The sequence below is a fragment of the Pleurodeles waltl genome, chromosome 9 (assembly GCF_031143425.1).
Source record: "Pleurodeles waltl isolate 20211129_DDA chromosome 9, aPleWal1.hap1.20221129, whole genome shotgun sequence".
Taxonomy (NCBI): Eukaryota; Metazoa; Chordata; class Amphibia; order Caudata; family Salamandridae; genus Pleurodeles; species Pleurodeles waltl.
Window position 1 is genome coordinate 633,393,598 of NC_090448.1, and position 16,500 is coordinate 633,410,097.

Genomic DNA, 16,500 nt, shown 5'->3' on the forward strand with positions numbered 1-16,500 from the left:
CCATTGTTTCATTGGCCTAGGATGTCTGAGGACACAAAAGAATTTTGTAAGTCCTGTGAAACCTGTCAAGCCAGTGGCAAGACAGGTGGCACTCCAAAGGCACCCATTATCCCACTGCCTGTGGTTGGGGTTCCCTTTGAAAGGGTAGGGGTTGACATAGTTGGCCCCCTTGACCCTCCTACTGCTTCAGGCAATAGGTTTATCTTGGTGGTAGTGGACCATGCCACAAGATATCCTGAAGCTATTCCTTTAAGGACCACTACAGCTCCTGCAGTGGCAAAGGCCCTCCTGGGAATATTTTCCAGGGTGGGCTTCCCAAAGGAAGTAGTATCAGACAGGGGAAGCAATTTCATGTCTGCATACTTAAAGGCCATGTGGAAGGAGTGTGGTGTAACTTACAAGTTCACAACACCCTATCATCCACAAACAAATGGACTGGTGGAGAGATTTAATAAAACTCTCAAAGGCATAATTATGGGACTCCCTGAAAAACTCCGCAGGAGATGGGATATCCTTCTACCATGCCTCCTTTTTGCCTACAGGGAGGTACCCCAGAAAGGAGTGGGCTTCAGCCCCTTTGAACTTCTTTTTGGACACCCTGTTAGGGGTCCACTCACACTTGTAAAGGAGGGTTGGGAACAACCTTTAAAAGCTCCTAAGCAGGATATTGTGGATTATGTACTTGGCCTCAGATCAAGGATGGCTGAGTACATGAAAAAGGCCAGTAAAAACCTTCAGGCCAGCCAAGAGCTCCAGAAGCAATGGCATGATCAGAAGGCTGTTTTGGTTCAGTACCAACCAGGGCAGAAAGTGTGGGTCTTGGAGCCTGTGGCCCCAAGAGCACTCCAAGATAAATGGAGTGGTCCACACACAATTGTTGAAAAGAAGGGTGAAGTCACCTACTTGGTTGACTTAGGCACTGCCAGGAGTCCCTTTAGGGTGCTCCATGTCAACCGCCTGAAACCCTACTATGACAGGGCTGATCTCACCCTGCTCATGGCAACAGATGAGGGACAGGAAGAAGACAGTGATCCTCTACCTGATCTCTTCTCTTCCACAGAACAAGATGCTCTTGTGGAAGGTGTAGTTTTGGCTGATTGTCTTACTGCTGAGCAGAAAGATAATTGCATAAATCTCCTAGGACAATTTTCAGAACTCTTCTCCATTGTGCCAGGCACCACTTCTTGGTGTGAGCACACTATAGATACTGGAGACAGTTTACCTGTATAAAAGTAAGATCTATAGGCAGCCTGATCATGTCAGGGACTGCATAAAGCAAGAAGTTCAGAAGATGTTGGAACTAGGAGTGGTTGAGCACTCTGACAGTCCATGGGCTTCTCCTGTGGTACTGGTACCAAAACCCAATTCTAAAGATGGAAAGAAGGAAATGAGGTTTTGTGTCGACTATAGAGGTCTCAACTTGGTAACCAAAACTGATGCTCACCCTATACCCAGGGCAGATGAGCTCATAGATACACTGGCATCTGCCAAGTATCTAAGCACTTTTGATTTGACTGCAGGGTATTGGCAGATCAAATTGTCAGAAGATGCTAAACCTAAGACTGCATTTTCTACCATTGGAGGACATTACCAGTTTACTGTAATGCCTTTTGGTTTGAAAAATGCACCTGCCACTTTTCAGAGGTTGGTGAACACAGTCCTGCAAGGGCTGGAAGCCTTCAGTGCAGCATATTTGGACGATATAGCTGTCTTTAGCTCCAGCTGGGATGATCACCTGGTCCACCTATGGAAAGTTTTGGAGGCTCTGCAAAAGGCAGGCCTCACTATCAAGGCTTCAAAGTGCCAGATAGGGCAGGGTAAGGTGGTTTATCTGGGACACCTTGTTGGTGGGGAACAGATTGCACCACTTCAGGGGAAAATCCAAACTATTATTGATTGGGTTCCCCCTACCACTCAGACTCAGGTGAGAGCCTTCCTAGGCCTCACTGGGTATTACAGGAGGTTCATTAAGAACTATGGCTCCATTGCAGCCCCTCTTAATGACCTCACATCCAAGAAAATGCCTAAAAAGGTATTATGGACAGCAAACTGTCAGAAAGCTTTTGAGGAGCTGAAGCAGGCCATGTGCTCTGCACCGGTCCTGAAAAGCCCTTGTTACTCTAAAAAATTCTATGTCCAAACTGATGCATCTGAATTAGGAGTAGGGGCAGTCCTATCACAACTTAATTCTGAGGGCCAGGATCAACCTGTTGCTTTTATTAGTAGAAGGTTGACCCCTAGAGAAAAGCGTTGGTCTGCCATTGAGAAGGAGGCCTTTGCTGTGGTCTGGGCTCTGAAGAAGTTGAGGCCATACCTGTTTGGCACTCACTTCATTGTTCAGACAGACCACAAACCTCTACTTTGGCTAAAACAAATGAAAGGTGAAAATCCTAAATTGTTGAGGTGGTCCATATCCCTACAGGGAATGGACTATACAGTGGAACATAGACCTGGGAGTAGCCACTCCAATGCAGATGGACTCTCCAGATATTTCCACTTAGACAATGAAGACTCATCAGGTAATGGCTAGTCTTATTGTCCTTCGTTTGGGGGGGGGGGGTTGTGTAGGAAAGTACCATCTTGCCTGGCATGTTACCCCCATTTTTCACTGTATATATGTTGTTTTAGTTGTATGTGTCACTGGGACCCTGGTAACCCAGGGCCCCAGTGCTCATAAGTGTGCCTGAATGTGTTACCTGTGTAGTGACTAACTGTCTCACTGAGGCTCTGCTAATCAGAACCTCAGTGGTTATGCTCTCTCATTTCTTTCCAAATTGTCACTAACAGGCTAGTGACCATTTTTACCAATTTACATTGGCTTACTGGAACACCCTTATAATTCCCTAGTATATGGTACTGAGGTACCCAGGGTATTGGGGTTCCAGGAGATCCCTATGGGCTGCAGCATTTCTTTTGCCACCCATAGGGAGCTCTGACAAATCTTACACAGGCCTGCCACTGCAGCCTGAGTGAAATAACGTCCACGTTATTTCACAGCCATTTTACACTGCACTTAAGTAACTTATAAGTCACCTATATGTCTAACCTTTACCTGGTAAAGGTCAGGTGCAAAGTTACTTAGTGTGAGGGCACCCTGGCACTAGCCAAGGTGCCCCCACATTGTTCAGAGCCAATTCACTGAACTTTGTGAGTGCGGGGACACCATTACACGCGTGCACTACATATAGGTCACTACCTATATGTAGCTTCACCATGGTAACTCCGAATATGGCCATGTAACATGTCTATGATCATGGAATTGCCCCCTCTATGCCATCCTGGCATTGTTGGTACAATTCCATGATCCCAGTGGTCTGTAGCCCAGACCCTGGTACTGCCAGACTGCCCTTCCTGGGGTTTCTCTGCAGCTGCTGCTGCTGCCAACCCCTCAGAGAGGCAGCTGCCCTCCTGGGGTCCAGCCAGGCCTGGCCCAGGATGGCAGAACAAAGAACTTCCTCTGAGAGAGGGTGTGACACCCTCTCCCTTTGGAAAATGGTGTGAAGGCAGGGGAGGAGTAGCCTCCCCCAGCCTCTGGAAATGCTTTGTTGGGCACAGATGTGCCCAATTCTGCATAAGCCAGTCTACACCGGTTCAGGGACCCCTTAGCCCCTGCTCTGGCGCGAAACTGGACAAAGGAAAGGAGAATGACCACTCCCCTGACCTGCACCTCCCCTGGGAGGTGTCCAGAGCTCCTCCAGTGTGCTCCAGACCTCTGCCATCTTGGAAACAGAGGTGCTGCTGGCACACTGGACTGCTCTGAGTGGCCAGTGCCACCAGGTGACGTCAGAGACTCCTGCTGATAGGCTCCTTCAGGTGTTAGTAGCCTTTCCTCTCTCCTAGGTAGCCAAACCCTCTTTTCTGGCTATTTAGGGTCTCTGTCTCTGGGGAAACTTCAGATAACGAATGCATGAGCTCAGCCGAGTTCCTCTGCATCTCCCTCTTCACCTTCTGATAAGGAATCGACCGCTGACCGCGCTGGAAGCCTGCAAACCTGCAACATAGTAGCAAAGACGACTACTGCAACTCTGTAACGCTGATCCTGCCGCCTTCTCGACTGTTTTCCTGCTTGTGCATGCTGTGGGGGTAGTCTGCCTCCTCTCTGCACCAGAAGCTCCGAAGAAATCTCCCGTGGGTCGACGGAATCTTCCCCCTGCAACCGCAGGCACCAAAAAGCTGCATTACCGGTCCCTTGGGTCTCCTCTCAGCACGACGAGCGAGGTCCCTCGAATCCAGCGACACCGTCCAAGTGACCCCCACAGTCCAGTGACTCTTCAGCCCAAGTTTGGTGGAGGTAAGTCCTTGCTTCACCTCGCTGGGCTGCATTGCTGGGAACCGCGACTTTGCAAGCTACTCCGGCCCCTGTGCACTTCCGGCAGAAATACTTTGTGCACAGCCAAGCCTGGGTCCATGGCACTCTAACCTGTATTGCACGACTTTCTAAGTTGGTCTCCGGCGACGTGGGACTCCTTTGTGCAACTTCGGCGAGCACCGTTTCACGCATCCTCATAGTGCCTGTTTCTGGCACTTCTCCGGGTGCTACCTGCTTCAGTGAGGGCTATTTGTCTTGCTCGACGTCCCCTCTTTCTGCAGGTCCAATTTGCGACCTTCTGGTCCCTCCTGGGCCCCAGCAGCGTCCAAAAACGCCAAAGGCACGATTTGCGTGTAGCAAGGCTTGTTGGCGTCCATCCGGCGGGAAAACACTTCTGCACGACTCTCCAAGGCGTGGGGGATCCATCCTCCAAAGGGGAAGTCTCTAGCCCTTGTCGTTCCTGCAGTATTCACAGTTCTTCAGCCTAGTAAGAGCTTCTTTGCACCAACCGCTGGCATTTCTTGGGCATCTGCCCATCTCTGAGCTGCTTGTGACTTTTGGACTTGGTCCCCTTGTTCCACAGGTACCCTCAGTCAGGAATCCATCGTTGTTGCATTGCTGATTTGTGTTTTCCTTGCATTTTTCCTCTAACACGACTATTTTGTCCTTAGGGGAACTTTGGTGCACTTTGCACTCACTTTTCAGGGTCTTGGGGAGGGTTATTTTTCTAACTCTCACTATTTTCTAATAGTCCCAGCGACCCTCTACAAGGTCACATAGGTTTGGGGTCCATTCGTGGTTCGCATTCCACTTTTGGAGTATATGGTTTGTGTTGCCCCTATCCCTATGTTTCCCCATTGCATCCTATTGTAACTATACATTGTTTGCACTGTTTTCTAAGACTATACTGCATATTTTTGCTATTGTGTATATATATCTTGTGTATATTCCCTATCCTCTCACTGAGGGTACACTCTAAGATACTTTGGCATATTGTCCTTAAAATAAAGTACCTTTATTTTTAGTATAACTGTGTATTGTGTTTTCTTATGATATTGTGCATATGACACTAAGTGGTACTGTAGTAGCTTCACACGTCTCCTAGTTCAGCCTGAGCTGCTTTGCTAAGCTACCATTATCTATCAGCCTAAGCTGCTAGACACCCTATACACTAATAAGGGATAACTGGGCCTGGTGCAAGGTGCAAGTACCCCTTGGTACTCACTACAAGCCTGTCCAGCCTCCTACTTTTATACTCTTATGGCTACCCTGCACTTACAATGTCTAAGGTTTTGCTTAGACACTGTAGGGGCATAGTGCTCATGCACCTATGCCCTCACCTGTGGTATAGTGCACCCTGCCTTAGGGTTGTAAGGCCTGCTAGAGGGGTGACTTACATATGCCACAGGCAGTGTGAGGTTGGCATGGCACCCTGAGGGGAGTGCCATGTCGACTTAGTCATTTTCTCCCCACCAGCACACACAAGCTGGCAAGCAGTGTGTCTGTGCTAAGTGAGGGGTCCCTAGGGTGGCATAAGACATGCTGCAGCCCTTAGAGACCTTCCCTGGCATCAGGACCCTTGGTACCAGGGGTACAAGTTACAAGGGACTTACCTGGATGCCAGGGTTGTGCCAATTGTGGAGACAATGGTACATTCTAGGTGAAAGAACACTGGTGCTGGGGCCTGGTTAGCAGGGTCCCAGCACACTTCTCAGTCAAGTCAGCATCAGTATCAGGCAAAAAGTGGGGGGTAACTGCAACAGGGGGCCATTTCCTTACAATGGCCCAGAACATATTCGGACCACTCACCTGTCCCCCTCTTAGTTGAGGTGGGGCCACCTCGGGCTGCCCAATTTATGTGGCATTTCCCACCATATTCCCTACTGGATGTAGCATTCCGCAATGACCTAGCAAAAGTGGTCAAAGAATACTTCCAAGTAAATATAGGCTCAGTCCCAACTTTAGTGGAGTGTGGGAAGCGTTCAAAGTGTATATCCGTGGGATCGCAATAGCTAAGCAGGCAGGGGTCCTGAAATCAACATGTAATCGACTGGCCTTATTGGAGCGGGAGCACTGGTGGAGAGTGAACATTTGACAACAGGAAACAAGCAAATACTGGGTCAGATTTAAGTGAAACTAACAGAATTCTCCAACATAAAGCGAAGCGAGGTCCAACACATGGGGAAGTATGTCTCGGCACGTGTGTATGTGGAGGAGGAACGCCCTGGCGTGACACTGGCAGGCATGATGCACCCCAATAGAGAGAGGGACACAATCCTAGAGGTGCAGGATAAAGACTGTAGCCTCATCAAAGACCCGGTAAAGAGTAGTCAACTCGTTCCCTGAACATTAAACAGTGCCGTATACTACTAAAATAACCCCAGATACAGACGAAATTGCAGATTACCTGGCACAGATCACCATGCCCTGGTTGAGTAACACTAACAGAGAATATTGAATGGCACCGCTACAACCAGCAGAGGTACGTAGGGCCCTCAAGAATATGGCTGAAGGGAAGGTCCCAGGCCCAGATGAGCTTACAGTGTCCTCTTACAAGACTTATTAACATTTGTTGATCCCACACTTGCTGACACTCTATGAGGAAATGGCCGGTGCCAAAGAAATGTCACCCTCCATGACGGAAGCCCTAATCATTACACTACTTAAGCCAGGTACATCCCCTGTACAGTGCTCTTCGTATAGGCCATTATCCCTGATTATTGTGGATACTAAAATGCATGCTAAAATTCTGGCAGATAGGCTGGCGACAGTGCTGTCTAGAGTAGTAAAGCTGGAGCAAGCCGGATTTATTCCCGGTCGCAGCCTAACAGCAAATCTGCGTGTACGGTATTTGGTGCTATACAGCACATAGACCCAAGGGTGAGTGCAATCGCAGTCTTTCTCGATGCTGAAAAGGCATTCGATTCAGTGGGATTGAGCTTCATGCTGGCGGTGCTGCATGTGTGGGGGGTGACATCTTTCTGCAACTAGTGCAAACACTTTATACAGCATCCGTAATCAGAGTTAGGATCAATGGATTTATCTCCAAGGTTATACCCATAACTAGAGGCACTAGACAGGGATGCCCATTGTCGCCCTGCTGTACGCTTTAGTTGCAGAGCCGCTGGCGTGTGCATTGTGTGAGTACCATGGACACAGGAGCATTCGATTCCCAGGATATAACCTGATAATCTCTGGGTATGCAGACCATACTTTGTTGTGTATACGCAACCCCAGACATAACCTTGCACCTACACTGCAAGAGGTCACAAAATTTGGCTCTGTCTCTGGCCTGCGAATTAACTGGGATTAATCTATAGCATTCCCCCTAACACAGGCCACAAACCCAATAAGCTTGGATTTCCCCCTTAAGTGGGAAACGGGCTCGATATGCTACCTAGGAATTCAAATACACACTGACCCGCAGGTAGTTATATTGGACAATTACGGCAAAGTAATACAATAGCTGACAGAAAATGTGGAGAGGTAAATTAGGCTGCCATTGTCACTGGTGGGACGTATAATTCTCATGAAGGTGGTGATACTATCAAGGTTATTATTCCTCTTCCAGAATATACCTATCCTGCTGCCAAGGACAGTCCTCTCCACTTGCGGACTCTTCTTATTAAGTTAGCATGGGCAGGCAAGCAGCAGAGACTACAATGGCAGACACTGACCTCTCCATATGAGATGGGCAGACTCAATGCACCCGACCTGGATATATATTATAGAGCACCACACTCAATGTTCGCACATCACTGGATGACAGATCCCCTGAGACCCCACATTTGCAATTAGAATGAGGCATGTCTGTGCTGCACCCCCTGCTGAGTCGGCTGCTTCAGCCCCCGGCCCGCAGGCATGGAACCTTTGACTCTCTAAATACCACTACCCTGGCAGAGCCTCATAGCTGGACAAGCACTCTCCCAGTTATATTCTCCTCTTATACTGCTTGAATGGTGTACATGGTTCCCGCTGGGGTGAGAAAAGAACTCAGTTGTAACACTTCAAAAACTGCACATTAAGATGATGGAGGCTTCTTTGGCGGGGCATAATGCGTACTTGGGCATCAATCACAGAACAGATACAGGCAACAACCTCACTCATGCATTATCAGTATTATACGGGCCATCACGATATGCGCACAATACCGGGTGCCAACTTGCAGGAACTGCCTGAAATGCAGGCTCTTTCCATGGTCGTTACGGACACCTTGTCCCGTAAGCTAGTGAACAGATTATATCCACATACAGAAGAGGCACGAGGGAGGGGGCTGACGAAAGCTAGAGTGGAATGGCAAAGGGGTACAGGGTCACAGTTCACAGACATGCAGTTTTGGGAAAGAGTGTTCACTGAGTTAGAAGTCATTGTGGGGAGGCGGCTAGAGCGCACGCCACTCCTGGCCCTTCTAGGATATGATAGGGATGTGCAAAGGAAAGCCAACGATTGGTGGGTATGTTGTTGGCAAAATGCAGGGGAGCTATGAGATGGGCTTGCGGCCCTCCTGCCAATGTCAAAAGAATGGCATACAGACATGTTATACTGCAACACTCAGACAGACACATATAACAAATTAATTCCCCCGAAAAATCTGCCCAAAAATTACTGGAAACCCTTTCAGAGACACCTAGTTGGCAAGAAGACAGGTGAGCCAGAGGGAGAATAGACGAGAAATATTGATATGTGTATACCGCAGGGACTGACTGCACGTAACGTGGCAGTTTGTGGGCATGCGATTGGTGTGAATATGTAGCACACACTATTAATCCGCAAAGATAGGGCTGCCACTCAGATGTCAACAATGTGATGCATTGTCATAATTGGCTCCCTCAAATGGGCATGGGCCACGTTTACGAGACTGTTTCCAAAGATTTATTGCATTGCATGTATGTAACCAATGGAGTCATTACTGTTGCTTGGTTGTGTTGATGTATAAGTAAAAGCAGAAATAAAACAATAAACGAAAAGAAAATGTCAACTACGGCTGTACTAGGGAACCAAAAGCAGCCCTAGCAAAAATGCTAGCACCAGTCCTCTTTCTTCGTCTCCTCTCACAATATCTATCTTTCCACCCATCCATTCTGGCTTTATTCTCCCGCTATAATCCATTTCTTTCTCTTTCCTTCCCTTTACTCTCTTTCTCTATCATTTGAAGCCTCCCCATGACTGCTGTAAGGAGATGGGGAAAGTAACAGAGGCACGAGGAGTAGCCCTGGGGTTTCAACACCAGCATAAGGGCTCTAGCCCTCCGTGGACATGCCTGGTGGAACAAATAGCATCTCTGACCCTGTGCTCACCCTACTAGTAAACATTTTGCATAAAAAACAATGTATGCAAGTCCAACCAACTTAGCCACATGAATACAAGCCCTATGTTAGTTGCAAACAATTATCCTTCACTGCTCATAATTTAGTACTGTAAACTAGCATCCAAAGGGTTTGTGCTGCAGGGATTGGGCCTACTTTTCCAGTGGACAAAATAAACATGAAAACTTGTTTTTGACTGCAAACAATAGGTCTTGGATGACTATATCCCAATTAAAATTGACTTTCACCTAAATGTGGAAAATACAGTTTTTCTTCTGGTATCTTACTTTAATTCACTCCCTGCTAAAACACTTGCAAATTGGATTTTTAAAGAAATAACCTGCATGTGTTCATATACATACAACAATTACATGCCAAATTGTGAACAGTAGCTAGATACTATAGGTTTAAGAAAGATTTTTGAGTGAAAGGTGTTGCCAAGATCGTTTTTAATGCTTTGAATTAAAAAGGAAATCAAAACATGATCTCGGCAAACAGATGTGGATTGTTTATCATAAAGTTAGAACAAGAATTATTTCTGCCTGTTGGAAGAAATACATTTACTTGCAGCGTATGATCTGCTCAAACACGGGTTAGACAGAATGGTGCAGATGAGGTTCAAACGTCTCCTAGTGCAATAGACAGGGAGTAGCAGTTGCTGGATACCTCTCACCAAGAGACAAAGGGCCCGATTTAGAGTTTGGTGGATGGGTTACTCCATCACAATGGTGATGGATATCCCGTCCGCCAAAATATAAATCCCACAGGATATAATTGGATTTATGAGACCGTTGTGACAGGGTAAACCATCCACCAAACTCTGAATCAGGCTCAATGTTATTTTTTGCCTCGAGCATATAAACAATTGCACATGTTCTTTTATAAAGGCAAAGAAACTCTGCAAAGTAAGCACCTATAGCCAAGGCCCAAATCGAAGGGAATTGGTGCAGGGCAGAGCAACGTGTCATCTTGCTGCCCTGCATCAAAGTTACCCAGTGCTAGCGCTGTTTTAATAGCATAGTATCAACGCAGTTACCTTTGCACCATGGTGCACGGGTATCTGCGTTGTAGGCAGGGTTGATTTTGTGCAGGAAGGAGGCACCCTCCTGCATAAAAACAATCCTGGAAGACATTGTTCTCTTTCTATGTGTTCTGCAGAATGCAGCACACATAGAAAGAGGAAAAAACGAGGAGAAATAAAGATATTTCTTATCGTTGCGCATCCCCTGGGGGGGGGGCGTAAAGTTTTGGCGCATCCTCAAGTTTACAGGTTCTTGTAAACCAGGAGATGCGTCAAAGTCCATGGGTGTTGTGAGGGAAAACCTACCACAAAGCCCATGGAACACCTCCCTGGCGAATAGTAAGGCCACGTAGTGTTTGGCACTACCTTGTCTTACTCCATATCAGGCTATTCAAAACCACGCAGAGTGGCTTTGCGTGGCCTCAGAGCTATGGTTGAGAGGTTTGAGCCACCACTGCATCACTAAAAGTGATGCAACTGTGGCACGCAATTCTCATAAATATGCTCCCAGGACTCCTAGTTTTGGCAAACTATGATGAGAAGGGACTGATAACATTGTTTATTAATCCAAAAAAGCGACACAGTTATAGAGCGGTTATAATGTTTCTTAAAAGGTTTTAAAAATGCAATCCAAATGCACTTGCTGTTGAACTAGGACACTTGTAATTTAGATTCATTGACATAATAAAATAATCCAATTGATTAATGAAAAGTTACCTGCACATTTTGCATCGATCCAGTGACTTGATAAGACACTTCTCAATGCTTTTGTATTTCCCTAAAGGTGATTTTTTCTTAATCTTTCTCTACTTTTTGAAGCCACCTCAAGGTCTCATCAGATGGACTTCGGAGAGACGTTGCTGCTTCGACCAGTAGAAAGGCCATGAACAACAGTACCTGCTGCCCCTCCACGGATTCACCCCGCTGCGGTATTGACTTCCGGACTGGCAGGGTAATCGTGGTGACGGTGTACAGTTCTGTCTTCCTGCTCGGCTTGATTACCAACTTGTTGACCCTATGGCCCATAATCCAGCAGGTGCGACAGCAGAAGAATGTCCTTGGCATCTACCTCTTAACTCTGGTCACATCTGATCTACTCTACATCCTGACCCTCCCACTCTGGGTCCTCTACGTCTTTGGTGGAAATGTCTGGACCCTTGGCAATAAAGCCTGTGCTCTGGTGGCCTTTGTTTTCTACTCCAACATGTACATTAGTGTCTGCCTCCTCTGCTGCATTTCCTTGGACCGTTATTTGGCTGTGGTGTATCCCATCCGCTCCCTGGCATTCCGCAGCCGGAGGGCAGCGGGAGCCACATGCACTGTAGTCACCATCATAGTTTTTGCCTTCCACTTGGGTGTCACAGTTGGGTCTGGGGCGCAGGATGGTGTCTCCTGTTATGACACATACCCCTTACAGGGGAGTGTGGCCAAGTTTAACTACTTCCGCTTTGTTGCTGGCTTCCTACTGCCTCTGGTAGTACTGGCAACCTCCTACCTGAAAATCTTTCAGGGGGTGAAGCAGAGCAGTTCCTTGAGCAAGGAGAGAAAAGCCAAGGTCAAGCATCTGTCCATAGGAGTGATTGTTATATTTCTGCTGTGCTTTGCCCCCTACCACCTCCTTCTGCTCCTGCGAACTGCTGTCTTCTCCTCTTATGCCGACCCTGACGCCAGTTGTGTTTTTGAGCGGAAGGTTCACGTCTATTTCTCTCTAGCACTTGCCATGTCCAGCCTCAACAGTGCCCTGGATCCTATCCTGTACATTCTGGTTAGTGACAGTGTGAAGGAGGATCTGAAGCGTGCCTTCCGGTGCCAAACCAACCTGTGCCAGTGTGCCCAGGCACCAACAGTGACTCCTGGTATCAAGAGGGCTGCTGAAGAGAAGATGCATAGCCCTGACAACATAGCTACGGTGTTGGAGTGAACATGAAACAAAGATCACATAAAGTGAGTCCCTCCAACCCCATAACAATCTTGTCCTCATGTGCATCTGAGAAGTGCTGTTTAGGATGGCAGAATAACAAAAGTTGGCCATAAATCCATGAGATAGACAGTCTTGGTCGGGAAGGGGTGTCCAGAGGACTGTTAACGTTGAGAGCTATGTGCCACTCTCCAAAAAGAGACAACATGAAAGTTCAGTGTTGGAAATTGCCCACCTGAGGTCCCACATGCAAAGGTTCTAGCCCATTCTGGTGCAGCCTGAACAAGTAGAGTGCATTTATTTACCACTGGATTTAGATGGAATCCCTACTGAATACATTACTATTTTGTAGAAGTTAAAATTATAGACCACACACAACAAACGTGACGAGGCATAAGTGGCTGCCAGTCTCCCACTGATTGTGAAGGCTCACGCCTCGGACAGCAGAGTTATCCGTGGAGATGCACCCATTAAAGATGCACCCATTAACAGGCTCAAACACACATCAGAGAGCAGGATAGTGCCAAGTTTTACACTGAAGTTCCAGTCTCTCACATTGGACATCAACAGTACTATTTGGGATTCAAAGTTCGAGACTTTAGTAACCCGTGGGCACCTCACAGGGTTATTCCTTCAGCCATAGAACATGAACCCATTAGAAGAGTTATCTATTAGTATACACACGTCACAAGCATCAAGTCTCGCTGGTTACGCTTACCTTTCGAGCTCACAGCCCCCAGACTACTCAGAGATGATGGGGAAACAGTTGACCAGTAGAACAGTCTCTAAGTCCAGAAAGATTTTGCAATTTGCATGGTAATGACTCAAGCAGCCGTGGGATCTCAGATCATGCTAACGGTTTTAGGATGCACCAAACGGGTGCCTTAGACTGTAATAACATCACAAAGGCAACATTGTTGTGTAGGTTGGTGCTGCAGGCAACAGGACCATCCCTCAGTACACAAATGATGCTTCTTGCTATTTCAGAGCGGTTCATTATGGTCCTCTGAGGTTGTAGCCAGATGGTATGAACTGTCGAGATATCTGAAACGAAACGTGTGCCAATTAATCACGCATGTCTGACAAGTATTAGAAAAATCCTGATATTTGCCATGCTCCAATAAAGAGATTGAAGCCGTATTTTACAGAAAAATTAACCTTACAAATGGAACTGCCTTAAAAATATGCCAGCTCAAAAGATGTATGGGAAGAGAGGGAAAAAGCCAGTACTAGAACTTAACTCGTATAGAGTTGGAGGCAGACACATTAGTATGAGCCCTGACTACTCACACAGGCTTGCACTGGAGCAGATCTAGAGATGCCAGGGTACTTCTTGAGATGTTCTGGAACAAAGTTTTTAGAATTCCCTATTTGCATGAGCATCTTATAGCTGCTTTGGTGCTCAATCCATTTCAAATGACCAAGGCCCGGATTCCACGTTTGGTGAAACTCTAAGGATCTTTACCACACATAGTAAATACTGATCTCCCGGGGTCAGGCATGTGCAAAGTGCGATAAATAGCTGTGATTGTGCCAGGAGAAATAAGGAATGCAATTTAGAAAGGCAAGCCTACCGTACCTATTTCCTCATATATTTAAGTTTTCTACAAATATTCTCTGATATATTTCTCACATTTGACCTGCCAAAAGTTGTCAGAAGAAAATTGCAGAAGGTGGCATTATGATCCCTGTGATGATTATTCAGAGACATTATTGCTCCGTCGACACCCAACCTATTTACCTTACGACCAGACAGCCAAGTTACAAATATGTATATTGATCCTGTTACATCGGCATTATCCCTGCATTGTACCTTTACTTCAAAGTGAGATGTTTGAGGAATCGTACTTGAGATCCCTATACTTTTGACAATAAGAGAAAATATGAGGTAAGTTCTATTTTGAAGTAGGGGCCACAATCACAGAGGCTTGCTTTTTTATCCACTATCTGCCATTATCCGTAAACATTAAACCGCATAACCTGACCCAATGAATGTAGTTAGCTTTTATACCTTAAATCAAATTAAGGAACTGATAGGATTTGAACTCTACCTTCTCCACATGTGTATTGTACACAATTATTGGACAAGAGTAACAGAGAAGGCTCGTATTTGCTACAATTTTGTTTTATTAAAGGTTTTTGCCCATATTACACAATACTGTCCATAGGTTGAGAAAGGTGGTAATCGGTCATTATCGTCCAGGGGGCTTCAAACTTTTGTCCTTTGGTTTTGCAACACTAGCTCCCTTCTCTTACCAGCCAAAAAGACAGATTCACGTTTGGGCCTATTCAGCTTCTGTACTGAGATAAGAAATTTAAAACAATTCAGCTTTATACTTGTCACGAAGCAAACAAAGTTCACTGTACTGCTGAAGAAGGGGTTACTGGCAACAACCGTGAGATATGTTTACCTACATATCTCATAAAAAAACTTCAACTCTGAAAATTGACACTGCCACGGGCCTTGCTACTTTATACTTTGGATTAGAAAGTTATCGAAACGGACAACACCGAAAACAATAACAACTCCACTGCCCTGGAAGTCACACAATAGTTTTCTGAGATTTCTGCACAATTGATGCTGGATGTTTCACCCGTATGCCTCTTGCTGAGAGAGTCATACCTATTTTGTCAGTTTCTGATAACTCTTGCTATTCAAAGAAGTCCATAATTCATACACAGCCTGAATTGTTTTTATTCTATAAGCAATTACCTGACTTGTTTGTGCCAAACTATTTACCTTAATACAACTGTATAATACAGCGAATAGCCTCAAGAGAAAATTCTGGATTTTATCCAAATAGGATGCATTATCTGTATATGGTATTGTAAGTATATCATAAACACCATCATAGGTGGAGTGGTAAATATAACTTGAATAACTAGGCGTATTAAACAAATTGAATGGGGTTGGCACCATGTGGTAGTTTTGTTTTAATCCCCTAATGGTTTTGTAACTAATGTTTCTATCTGCAAGTGCATTACCAGACTGAACAGATCTGTGTAAAGGCCCAGGTCTCTTAATTTATCACATAAGAATCTTCTGTTTATATGATCAAACCCAGCCCTAAAGGCAGCAATTATCCCAGTCAGCCATTGTTATTCCTAATATATCGACATATTTAATATATTTTATATAACTAAGATAAAGTAGCACGATGCATTATAGACCTCGAAGGCTTAAACCAGGTTAGGCTAAATGGGTACATTTTTTAGCTCACAATCATGGGCTCTTTGGCCTCATTACAAGTAGCCACTTAATTCCAGGGAGGCTAGTAATTGTATTACCAGCCTCATCAGAATGATGAGATCCATGGGCACACCAGACATCTATTTACTTTCGTCTGGAGAGTTCGGCTGCTGAAGGAGTACCAATCCCCTGTCCTATTGGATTTAGCTGGACTACCGCTTTGAAAATGTCCATTCATCATAAACCTCTGATTTACAGCTAAAAGGGTCATAATAGTCTCTCCCCTTTCATCAATTACTGCAGACTCATAGCATTAACATACTCTCGCACCTGGGGCCTTTCTAATTAGTTCAGTGGAAGAAATCAAAGACTACAACATTCAGAATGTCTGTCTTAGGTTGTCACATGAAAAGCCCTGAACTGTTAACATGGTGTGAGGTGGCCACCCTAGGCAGGCTTGTCAATATTGAGAGTTAGATTACAGTTTCTTTCATTCAATTTCTAGAATATTTGGCATGGGAAGGCGAAGCGATGCAGGAGTTTCTAGCTGCGTGGAACAGTCTGGACTGGGGATCCCGACATTGTCTACAAATCCTGCCTTTAATGCAGTGATGAGGAAGCCTTCCAATCTTCAAATAATTTTGCTTGGATTCTCCCTCAAGAAAAGATTGTAAAACTGGGACCACAACAGGACATACTACAGGACATGTCCCCAAATAAATTTGCCCACTGGTTGTGAAATAAATATATAATCCA

The 16,500-nt window shown here is 45.8% G+C and overlaps 1 protein-coding gene across 2 annotated transcripts in view; it reads left to right on the top strand.

The window, feature by feature from the left end:
* Positions 1–15,231, top strand: part of LOC138259783 (probable G-protein coupled receptor 132) — a 156,159-nt gene extending 140,928 nt beyond the window's left edge. For both annotated transcript variants that reach the window (XM_069207668.1, XM_069207669.1), the window contains one exon: positions 11,456–15,231. In XM_069207668.1, the coding sequence (XP_069063769.1) occupies positions 11,520–12,557 (1,038 nt within the window). In that variant the 5' untranslated portion in view covers positions 11,456–11,519 and the 3' untranslated portion in view covers positions 12,558–15,231. The remainder of the gene's footprint in view (positions 1–11,455) is intronic.
* Positions 15,232–16,500: the final 1,269 nt, after the last annotated feature.